The 11,960-nt window shown below is 50.2% G+C and overlaps 1 protein-coding gene across 1 annotated transcript; it reads right to left on the reverse strand.

Moving 5' to 3' along the window:
• Positions 1 to 679: 679 nt before the first annotated feature.
• Positions 680 to 9,474, reverse strand: LOC120858115 (keratin, type II cytoskeletal 2 oral-like). Its single transcript, XM_040233973.1, is given in 10 exon segments — positions 680 to 1,023; positions 1,434 to 1,468; positions 3,085 to 3,305; positions 3,943 to 4,068; positions 4,678 to 4,823; positions 4,826 to 4,841; positions 5,631 to 5,726; positions 6,427 to 6,487; positions 7,587 to 7,813; positions 8,902 to 9,474. Coding segments are annotated over 10 exon segments (1,845 nt in total).
• Positions 9,475 to 11,960: the final 2,486 nt, after the last annotated feature.

Raw genomic sequence — 11,960 nt, forward strand, 5'->3', positions numbered from 1 at the left:
AAGCCAAGACTATGCAGTGTCCTTTACAGCTACTACTAACCTAGGAGATCCATCCATACCTGATTTCTGTCTATTCTTGGACCTTGGTTTATTCTGTGACTCCTTGAAAGCCAAATACCAGAATATGAAATACAGTGCAATTTATTGGGAAAAGAAAGTACAACAACCATCAGCAGAGAATCCACAGCTCAGGGAATTAAGGTGCCAGAGGTGAGTCAGGATGTGATGTCCAGATGTGGAGCGGGAACCCTGAGAACCAACAGTCTGGAGATCTTAACCATTTACCCTCTAGCAGCAGCCCCACTGCACTGCCCTCCTCAGGCAGGTGCTGAAACATTCCAGCCTCAGACCATCAACTCCCAAGAGAGATGCGCCAGGGTGGGAACAGGCTAGGCTGGGAAGACCCACACTTGTCTGGGCTGAGGTGTTGCTGTCCAAAGTCAGGGGCCTTTACAAGGGTGCATCTAGGGGCATCATCATCCCAGACTAGCAGCTGGACCTCCCAGGCCTAGGAGAGGCCTTGGGGATGGAGGAGCCAGGAAGTTCAACCGCTTCCCCCAGGAGCTTGAGGAAAAGCAAGGTTGGGGTTGGCATTTGTTGATGTCAAGCAGAGAGGGAAGAAGTGCTGTCCCAAGCTGAGGGGAAACCAGTGGGCATGGAGACTGGGCCCCCCAAAGGATCACTTGCAAAGCTGGTTTGAGCCGGTGGTCTGAGTGAAGCAGATGGTTGTGCCGCGCCCACCGCCAGACTTGCAGCCAGCGCTTCCTGAGCTCTGGATGCCACTTGGGTTCGCAGAGCCGCCACTCCCATTGCTGCAGGCCTGGGAGCCCCCGCCGCTGCTGCTGCTGACTCCTCCATAGCAGCCACTGTCGCCTCTGTTGCCACTGTTCCCTCCTCTGCCGCTGCTGCCGCCGCCTCTGCAGCCACCGCCGCCTCTGCAGCCACCGCCACCGGTGACCCCTCCAAACCCCCCACGGCCTCCGCCAGGGCTGGTGCCTGTGCTGGTGACGTTGCTGACCACCGCTAAGGAGAACAAGCGCTCGACTCAGGCTCAAGCCCTGGGCCTGTACCCCAACCCTGCTTGGCTGTGTGACTCAGAGAAAGTTACTCAACTTCTCTGAGGCCTCAGTGGGTAAACAGCAGGAGTGAGCCCTGGCCCTCTGGTCCCCTTCCCCAGGAATAAGAGCCAGAAGTATCCACAGGAATTTCTGGCTCTCCAACCTAAGGAATTCCCTGGGCCCGCAGGGGCTTCAGCTCTGGCCTGCCAGTTGGCCAAGTTCCACTAGGAGCAGAGGAGTGTGGCCTGAGACCCTGGACACTTTGGTGGCCTGGCCGCCTTGCATGGGTCAGGCTCTCCCACCCAAATGTCAGTCAGCCTGTTTCTAGTTGCCCTTTTTGCATCCCAGGGAGAAAGTTTTTGAAAGGCTACTTACAAATGCACACAGCGCTCTGACACTCTCCAGACATCCTAAAAAGCAAGAGGAGACGAGGATTATTTCTGCAATGAGTCCTTAGCCGAAGAGCTCAGGGTTCATAACCCTGGGAGCCATGTCCTCCCTTTTGCCCTCATAGGGGTCAAGCTCCCAAAAGAAGGAAGGCTATTCTGAGTCTGTTTCCAGACACAGATCTCCCCAGGAAAAGGGGCTGCTGCAGGGAAGTAAGGCTTCCAGCAGCTCCACCAATCACCATCTCTCCATCTTCCCATCATCTTTCATTAATTTCCCAGATTATCTTCCAGACACACTACTCAACACCCCCTTGATTAGCCCATCCTCACCTCTCCTCCGCTGCTAAGACCATCTTCCCACCTTAGCTATGCCCTTCCCCTCCTTCACCCAGGCTTGGCTTTCTTATTCCTACCGCTCTTCTTCCTGGAAGCCTTCCCCAGTGAGCTCTCCTGGGGTGGTGGTGGCAGTAATGGTTATTCAAGATGGATAATGTGTGAGAGGGGCTGACACTCAACACATGATGGAAATGTCCTGCCCACTCTCCCCATCTTCCCATGCCTCATTCTTGTTCACGGAGCAGGCATGACCACATGTTTGAGCAGACACGGAACGTGTCCGCACGCCATGCCAGTGTGGCCCCCACTGGTGTCGCTCTCTCCTTCCTCATCCCACAGTTCCCAATGCATGCAGCACCATCTGCACTCTCACTTCTTTTCTTAGAGATGCAAGATATCCTTACGTTTTCTTCTCACATGTGAGTTCTGCTTCCTCCATCAGATTGGAAGCTGCCTGAAGGCAGAGGCTCTGAACGCAGGATTCATGGAGCAGCTAGTCATTAGAAGGATCTTTCAGTTCTTGACACCCCTTTGGCATTTGACATCCACTCGCTGAGCCCTTATCTGCTACTTGATATTGTGTTATTTTTCCAGAGTATGTATGTATCAGCCACCTTCCCATATAGACTCAGCCTCAGGGATGCGGGTGTTCTAAGACTGTCTATACGGAGCTAGCCGGCATGGTAACCACTCCCCACGTGAAGCTATTGTATTTAAATTAAATTAAATGTAAAACTCAGCTGCACTCGCCAGGTTTCAAGTGCCCAAGTGGCCAAAGGCTACTATATTAGGTAGCACAGGTATAGGACATTGTCATCATCCAAGAAAGGTCTGGTGGACAGCACTATAACTTTTATTATAAGCCCAAAGGACTTTCCCTTCCACCTGCATATAGTGGGGCTCAACAGAGGTCTTCAGTCACTCAGTCGTGTCTGACTCTTTGTAACCCCATGGACTGCAGCACACCAGGCTTCCCTGTCCTTTGCTATCTCCTGGAGTTTACTCAAACTCATGTCCATTGAGTCAGTGATGCTATCCAACTATCTCATCCTCTGTCACCCAACAGAGATATGTAATGCAATATTGATGTCTAAGGTAAATCAAAGTGTGAGATAAGTTTGATTGTCTATATATACACACATATATATATATAGAGAGAGAGAGTGGGGCCTGAATCCTCAACTCTGTCATTCAGGAGATTCCCTACCTATTGTCCTCTCCCTGTAACCTTGTTCCCTTTCGTCACTATCAAAGGTCACTCTGACTCACTTCTGGAGGATAATGACCCCCCAGCCCCTCACCTGCACTCCTCACTCTCCAGCAGCTTGCGGTAGGTAGCGATCTCCACATCCAGGGCCAGTCTGATATTCACCAACTCCTGGTAGTCACGCACAAGCCGGGCCAGGTCATCCTTGGCCTGCTGAAGGGCGGCCTGCAATTCTTGGAGCTTGGCATTGGCATCCTTGAGGGCCAGCTCCCCTCACTGCTCAGCATCAGCAATAGCATTCTGCAGGTTGGCATTCTAGCAAAGAGGGAGTTAAGAGACTGTTTAGCCTAGTGACCAAAAAGCAAACAACTGATCTTTCCAATGTCTCTTACCCACCCAAGAAATTCCTCCCTTTCCCTTCCTCCTCTTCTTAGAAATTCAGTGGCTCATACTCAGAAAACAGAAGTCAGTTTCACAGTTGGTTCATTCTTCTTCAGCCCTTTTAAATTAACTCATGTCTCATCAAGAAAAGGAACACCAATTTGCTGGTTAAGGTGGTGGTAGTCTGGTGAGTGGTTCTTTCTTTTTAAGATTGTTAAAAGACTGTCTTTCTTAATCACCTCATTCTAGTGATACAAACTAGTCTTCAAGGTTACGTGAAGTGTGTGATAAATAGCTTATTGAGGGAAGATCCTACTGAGAGCTGAGTGTTTAAGGCCACCCTTACAGTTGGAAGATTTGCTGCTGGGCAAACCAGAATGGACAACCGTCTCTCCTTAGGGAGCCTCAACCTTGGGGAGGATAATCGAGGAGAACAGAGTGTCCCAGAGACCAGGCTGTCCCACAGGCAACCACAAAAGGACTGAGAAGGCCTGTGGCAGAAGCCCAGCTATTGCTCCTCCTCCCCAGGGACCAGAAGACCTCCAGGACTTTCCAGTCAGCCCAGACCCACCTGCTTCTTGACATTCTCAATCTCAGCCCGCAGCCTCGGAATCATCCGGTTGAACCCCATGATCTCATTCTTGGTGTTTTTCAGGTCGTCCCCACGCCTGCCGGCCTTGTTCCCCAGCTCTCCAAGCTGAGAGAAGAGAAACCCATCATCACGACTTTGCAAACTGTTGGAGCACTTTTTTTTCCCAGGTTGGCACATGTTTTTTATTTTGTTTTACTTTCACATTTACAAACTCAGGAGGTCACACTGAGAAAGGGACAGCGGGGGCTCCCTGGAGGAAGAGCTGGGCTCCCGAGCCCTGTGCGGCCTGGTTAGACACTTGGGACTTTCTGCAGGGAGCCTGTCCCAGACCTTGAGGGGCCTCACTGTCAGACCGCACATGAAGTGGTTAGTGTGGCCCGCTGCTCCTTAGTGCCTGGAAGATGCATTACGTGGGCTGCCTCAACCCAAGGTTTTATTGCTGGTGAATCTGATTATCCAACTTGGGTCAGGATGACAGCATCATCAGAAGTGGGCCCAGTGGGACACGTTTTGCTGAGATGAAAGGAGACTAAAATGTGTACACCGCACTGATCTGGCAATGCTGGCATGCTGCCTGTGCCTGCCTTCAGCCCCCAGGAGGGACTGGTCCTGGAGGAGACGGGTGAAGACCTCTGTGCCCACCCACTTTGGAGCGCTTTTGATGGAGGTCAGCGGACCTACAGCTAGAGTGTGGAAACAGAGGAGAGCTCCCACCTTGGTCTTGTACAGGGCCTCGGCCTCGGCCTTGCTCTTCTGCGCGATGTCCTCGTACTGGGCCTTGACCTCATTGATGATGCTGTCCAGGTCCAGGCAGCGGTTGTTGTCCATGGACAGGACCACAGACATGTCATGAAAGTGATCTGCATCTGGGTCAGTTCCTGTGGGAAACATGGAGCTCGCTTTCACCATCTCCTGGCCTCAAGAGATGCTGAGAATAAAGAAGACCGAGAGTCTTCTACCCCCACAACAGGGGCCCAGAGTGGGAGAGTTAGAAATATCAGCTTGCATTTCAGGCCCAGCTACAGCCTAAAGGATACCAGACAACAAAACAAAAGGAAAAAGGAACCACACCTGTATAATAAGATTGTCAGCCTGAAAGTATCAGTCAGTGAACCCTACTGGGTGGGTTTCCAGGGGACTGCAGTAAGGAGGGGTCCTCTGGAAGAGCTGGGTTAGGTACTGGGTTAGGAACCAGAGGGTTAGAGCCAACTACAGAGGGCAAGTGGGGAACAGAGAGGGACCCTGGCCCTGTGAGCCAGGTCTAGGCGACGGTGAGGAGTTAAGCTGGCATTTCCTGGGTGGAGCAGAGCTGAGAGCGGAGCCCTACTGCTGGTTTTGTGAGTGTCCTGCCGTGTGCGTGCCTGTGCTCCATCACTCAGTTGCATCCGACTCTTTGTGGCTGCATGAACTGTAGCCTGCCAGGCTCCTCTGTCCATGGGATTCTCCAGGCAAGAATACCGGAGTGGGTTGCCATTCCCTCCTCCAGGGGATCTACCCTACCCAGGTATCAAACCCGCATCTTCTGCATGGCAGGCAGATTCTTTACCACTGAGCCACCAGGGAAGCCCCATCCTGCCACATGACTGTCCCCTGATGTCACACTTGGGAAGCATGATTGGAAAGATGCGGCTAAGAAGGCTCTGGGGCTTGGCCGACCAAGGAATCACCATCTCATAGAGGGTCCTCAGGAAGTTGATTTCATCTGTCAGGCCGTCCACCTTGGCCTGAAGCTCCACCTTGTTCATGAAGGCTGCATCCACGTCCTGAACAAAAGGAAGGGAGGAGGGCAGTCAGAAACCCAAAAGAATGTGACCATCTGCTCCCCCACCACCCACAGCACTGTTCTGAGTCTTCATCGTTCTTCTTTGCCCCTCCCCCATTCCTCTCTCTAATTATGACTTCTCTTTTTTGAAAAAAAGAAAAAGTGGTTTTCTTCCTTTTATTTGCCTTGGCCAATCAAATCCCAAGGCTTTGACAAAACATAAACCCCATCAGCCAGGTACGCAGTAAGGGTAGCAAAATCACATTTATCCAATATGTGACTTTGGTTAGGTAGGACCAAAACCCAGCCTCTTGAAGAGAAAAGAAGGCATTCTTCTCACAGCTTCATCTTTACAATGACTGGCTGACACAAGCTACCAGTATTTGTGGTATCTGATTGTTTTTATTAATAATATCCGGGGAGGCTGAAAACCTTGATTCGATGCTATAGATAAGCCTGCATTATTATTTCACACCACCAATCAGCTCATTGGTCACATTATAAGATGTCGTCCCCACCAGCAACATACTCAGAGCAGCTGCCTTCATCAAACTCCTCATTCCACAAAAATGCAAGAAAAGGTGTAAACAGCCCAGAGAGCCTAGCGTCACAGGGCCCCAGAGAAATTGGCTCTGCTCTCCCTCCAGGGGCGTCCACACCCAGAAAGGGAGCCAAGGTCCCCATTGTCCCAGATTCCTCACCTTCTTGAGCCCTACAAACTCATTCTCTGCAACAGTACGCTTGTTGATCTCATCTTCATACCTGGGACAGAAAGAGCCACACGTTTGGACACTGACATTTCAGAAGTTGGGAAAAAAAAAAGAGGCTCCTAAGAACTCAGGCACAATCTCCTCACCAGGGGATAAGACCAGCTTCAAGGGTGTGCGACCCGTGCAGTTACTCAGAGCCCTGGGTTCAGAAGGTCGTTATACTTGGTTTAAAGCTCTGTTGACCCAATCTTGAAATTCTTAATAATTTTTTGACAAGGGCCCTGAGTTTTCATTTCACACTGAACCTCCAAACTGATGTAGCCAGTCTTGCCTAGAGGCCTTTCAGAGCTCAGGCCACTGCCTCGATCACCTCCCTCTAGGTCTGAGTGACACGCCAAGGAGTGTCAGGCAGAGGAGGAGAGGACTTCGAGGAGCCCAGCTCTAGAGGCATCACGAAGCACATGGGCAGATAAGCCCAGAGAGGTATTTGCTCAGGTTGGCTGTTTCAACCTCTGTTCCCTCTGTTTCTCTTTTCATTAATCTGAGCAGGTGCCCACAAGCCTGTGCACATGGAGTGGAATGGGGCCTCCACAGAACAGGCTTTCCCCTTCTTGCAGGTCCTGACCCCCGGGGATGTCTGGAGCCCCCTTCCCATCTTGAGGGATCCCGTTTACCTCTTGCAGGCCTCAGAGAATGTCAGCCATAATTGCAGACATGCAAGAGGGGGCTGACTGAAGCTGCAGAAATGGGACTGGGCTGGACACATTGGAAGAGCGCTTTATAGCAGTCTGCCTGGAACCCGGGACCTGCCCCACCCACCACTTCAGAATCTAGGACCAGAGCAGGGGAATTTGCATTTTTGATGGACTTCCAGGGCGCTGCCTTGGTACAGTAAAGTGTGGAGGGCCCTCCAGTCTAAAGGGCTTTGAACTCTGGGAGGACTCTCTCGTCCATCTGGGCTGGTGTAGAAGGGCCCTGCCTGAAGACCGACAAATCTTGGAAGTCTCAGTCCTCACCCTCTCACATACTCAATAAATCCATCCACAAGTCCTGACTGAAGGTACAGTCAGGAACAGTTAAAAATCCTCAGTTGGGACCACACCTCCCTGCTAATCCCCCAGGAGGGGAAACTCCCCAGCTGGGGCCCTCACTTCTTTCTGAAGTCTTCCACCAGGTCCTGCATGTTCCTTAGCTCTCCTTCCAGATTCCCCTTCTCCGCCAGAGCCGAATCCAGCTGCCTGCACAGGCAGTTGATGTAGCTTTCAAATAAAGGCTCCAGGCCTCTGGAGCCCAAGCTGGAGCCCAAGCCTGTGGTCCACTGCTGGAGCAGGTCCCACTTGGTTTCTAGGACCTTGTTCTGCTGTTCCAGGAACCGCACCTGCAGCAGGGGAGGTACAGAAAGAGTCAGCTTCTTGAGTTGGGCAGGTGGGGCCATCCAACCCAAAGGGTTCCATATGTGGAAACTCAACCCGGTTGTCCAATCTTCAAGAGCCTCTGTTTTTTCAGGAATTTGAGAAGGATGCGGGTTTAGAAAAGGAGGAAGAGATACACTGAGTGCTTCCTGAATTCTGTTTTCACATAGTCTAACTCATTTAATCCTCCCATACAACTACCTATAAAGGGTGTTATCCCCATTTTGTAGATAAAGAAACTGAGGCTCCAAGTGCTTAAATAAGTTGCCCAAAGTGAGGTGGCTACTAAGTGACAAAACTAAGAGACAAACCCAGCCCTCATCAAGTCTGTTGGAATCCTTCAGCATACACCTAAAGGAGGCCTGCACAAAGGTGTTTCTCATCATCTTTTAAAGGAAAGCTTTTTTACCTCCCTTCAAGCAGGGAAAATAGTCAACAAGGTTTAACTTTTGCTAAATTTTTCTTATTCTCCTTAATTGTTTCCCCTTTCAGTTACTCAGCTTACAGCTAACTTCAGTTTAACTTCAAATCCCAGGCTCTTTCCTTCACATCCAGCACACCTTTCCCTGCCCGAGTATGGACAGCTTGGTGTAATGTGGGCTGAAGCATAGCATCATCTAGAAGGTAAGTCAATTGCCGCTACTCATCACCGAGAGGCAGTCCTGAGATTCCTCCTAATACAGGTTTGGTTGTCAGCTAGTTTGGATTACCAAACAATTGCTCCTCAAGAGCCACTGAAAGTTAGCTATAACAATTTCATGGTTAATGTCCCTTTCTTAAAAAGAGCTAAGAGCATTCCTAGACTCTCACTTCACTTTCCTGGGCCCTGTCCCAAGAAGAAAACAGGAGATGAAACCCTTCTCCCATTTCACAGCTGGGAATACAGGGCTTGCAGAGCAAGAGAGGCATACTGACTGTCCTGTAGGGGCCAAGGAAGAACCAGCACAAGAAGCTGGACCCTGCCTCTAAGCCTGGCAGGTCCCATGGGCATCTTCCTATACCATCCCCCTGGGCAGCCCAACCCCTCCAGGACACCTCTGGGCTTTGCCCTCACCTTGTCGATGAAGGAGGAGAACTTGTTGTTGAGGGTCTTGATCTGCTCCCTCTCCTGGGCCTTTACTTGCCCAATGTGGGGGTCGATCTCCACATTGAGGGGCTGCAGGAGGCTCTGGCTGATGGTCACTTCCTGGATTCCCCCAGGGCAGACACTAGAGCAATAGCTACCAGGCCCACCAAAGCTACTAGTCCCTCCAAAGCCACCAACCCCTCCATAACCACTGCCCATTCCTCTGACTCCACAAATGCCACCTCCATAACCACCTCCATAACCACCTCCATAGCTGCTGATGCAGCTGCTGCGCCCTCCCCCAAAGCCACCAGCCCGGGAGCCAGCCACGCTGATGGAGATGCTCTTATTGCCACCCAGGTTGTAGAGGCTGCGACTGCCAAAGCCGCCTGCTCTGCCCCGGGACCCACAGACCCCTGTGCCAGCTCCTCCAGAGCGGGCCACACAGCTCATCCTGCTGCTGCTGCTGCTGCTGCTACTGCTGCTGGGGACCACGGCAGAGCAGACGGAGAAGCCCTGGCTCCCTCCACTGATGGATTTCTTGCAGACTTGTCTGTTCATGGTGAGAGAGCTCAAAGGCAAGCTATCAATCACTTAGCAGGAGCTGCGAGAGGGATGAAGACAGAGGATGGGGATAACAGAGGAGACTGGTCTTTATATACCAAGGAGTTTGGCTTGGAAGAAGGAGAGGCAAGCAATTAGCTGAGAGTCACCTTGGGTTTGGTTTGCCTCCCAGGCAATAAGTTACTTCCACTTTGCAAACACCCCTCAAAAATAATCCCCCAGACCAAAGTGACTTTGCTCTCTTGGCTTAATCATCCAAACTTGCCTCAGTTGACAAAGGACTGGAGCTCTCCTCCCTCCATGGGTTTCCTCAAGGGTCTCAGGAAACTCAAACAGCACATGATCCAGCAGGATGAATAGAGGTTTGATACCAGGGGGTCGGGAGCTACTGAGCTCTGTGACACCAGGCTGAGGACCAAACAACCTTTTCCAGGTGACTTGAGTCCCTCCCTGCATGCAGAGTACCACCACTCCATGGCATGCCATGATACTTCAAAGAAATATCCAGAGGAGGGCTTAGGGTGGGGAGGATGGAGGGATGAGAGGTGCACTGACTCCACGAGGATCCACTCTGGCACCTCCTCTGCCAAATCATCCCTTAAGCCAGTTTGTCACTTGAGCTGAGAGGTGCTGCTGTCATGGGAAACACATGTGAAGATAAAATATCTGACCTGTAGGAGCAATGAAGGTCAGATATGCAGCAAGTGTGAAGCTTGCAAAGAAGAAGGGGATGCATACGGAGAGGAGTCTCAGACCAAGCCCCTCTACCACCATCCTAGACCAGCAGCAGGTGATTTCTGGATCTAGAAGCAAGGGAAGGCAGAATGTGGGACCAGTTGGCTGATGAAGTCAGCTCAAAGACCCCATTCATCAACTTAGAGTGATAGTGCATGCTGTATCAGATCTGGTGGCCTTTGACCCCCTCCCCCTTCCTGGTCTGAGTTAGATGCCCCTCCCTCTTTTCCCACCACACCCTGTGCTTTTCCCACCATGGCCCTGATTCAGAGTATCCTTATCTGTTTATTTGTCAGGACCCCTCTGGGTCCTGAGCTTGTCAAGGGAAGGAGTTGAGTCCTACTCATTCTGAATCTCCAGCCTGTGCATAGGGTAAGCACACCAAGAATGTGTGTTAACTGGTGACTAGTATCTAAGTGTATAAATAATCTAGACCCAGTCTTATGGGATGTAAATCTTCAGAGGAAGGGTTTGGGTGTCTGTATTCTTAACAAGCCCTTCAGGTAATCCTTATGATCAGGGAAGTTTGGGAAGCCCTGGTCTAGAAGATAGGTATTCCTTCTGGGCTCAGGGAGTGAGGGGAATGGAGGACCCTTGGCAGTAGAGTGAGTACAGTGATGGGTTACTGCTCTGATTTTTGACAGCTCAATCATCTCCCATCCCTGGACCAACCCAACTCCACACCCAGCCACATCACGCATGGTAAGAACAAATTCTCAGGTTGTTACCTACATATGGGACTTCACAAGCTATGGGAGAAACAGGAGCTAGTGATTCTCACACCCCGATATAGGTGATGAGTCTATCTCCAGAATTCTGGTCAAGTTGGCAACATGCACTCTCTTTCTGTGATGGTCTCCAGACAAGGCAGTCTGGTGCAGAGGACTGGTCTGAAAAACTCTCAAGAACCTCAAGTTTACCAATTTTAAGTGCACTGCAGCTAATTCTCATTCTCTGCTCTGCTTCTTGTCTAAAGTTAGTCCACTTGGTTAGAAGCTCAGTATCTGTTTGACCTTGAACAAGTTACTTAATTTTTATGTGTCTTGGTTTCCTCAACAATAAGATGGGGATGATAATAGCAGGTACTTGAGCATTAAACAAGTTAAATAAATATGAAATGCTTACTATGGTGCTTAACACATGGTAAGCACTCTATGTTCACTTATTGCTAATATTCTACTTGGGAACATGGGCAAGGGAGTAACTGATGTTTGGCCTCAACTGTCCTCAAGACAACTTTCACCCCTGAGAAAGAAGCTGAGTGTGAGTGGAGCGTAAGATAAACAAGTTGGGATAGTAGACAGTAAGACCTCGCTAGAATTGGTTTGGATTGGGTGACCTTGAGCAATGACTCAACACACAAATTTGTGTTCTAATCTTCCAACCAAATTGGTTTGTGATGAGCCTCACAGGAAACAATGTAAGTTGAAATTCCTTGATAGTTACAAAATGCCAAACAAAATGAAGTAACTGGGGTCTAACAGAAAGCCTGTCATCGTGGACTTCAGAAGACCTGGGTTCAAATAACCTCTTGTCTACCTCTTACCATGTGATGACCTTGGTCAAGCTACTTGACTTTGCCGTTGTTGTTTAGTCGCTGTCTAGAATTCTTTAGCCTCTCTTACATGTAAAATGAGGATTCTTTTTATATGTAAAATGAGCCCCACTCACAGGATTGTTTTGAGATTTAAATCGTGTCAAGCAACAAACTGGGTTTTTAAGTCAACATTACCCATCCGTGACAGGTT

Source organism: Oryx dammah, unplaced genomic scaffold (assembly GCF_014754425.2).
Source record: "Oryx dammah isolate SB20612 unplaced genomic scaffold, SCBI_Odam_1.1 HiC_scaffold_29, whole genome shotgun sequence".
NCBI classification, from domain to species: Eukaryota; Metazoa; Chordata; class Mammalia; order Artiodactyla; family Bovidae; genus Oryx; species Oryx dammah.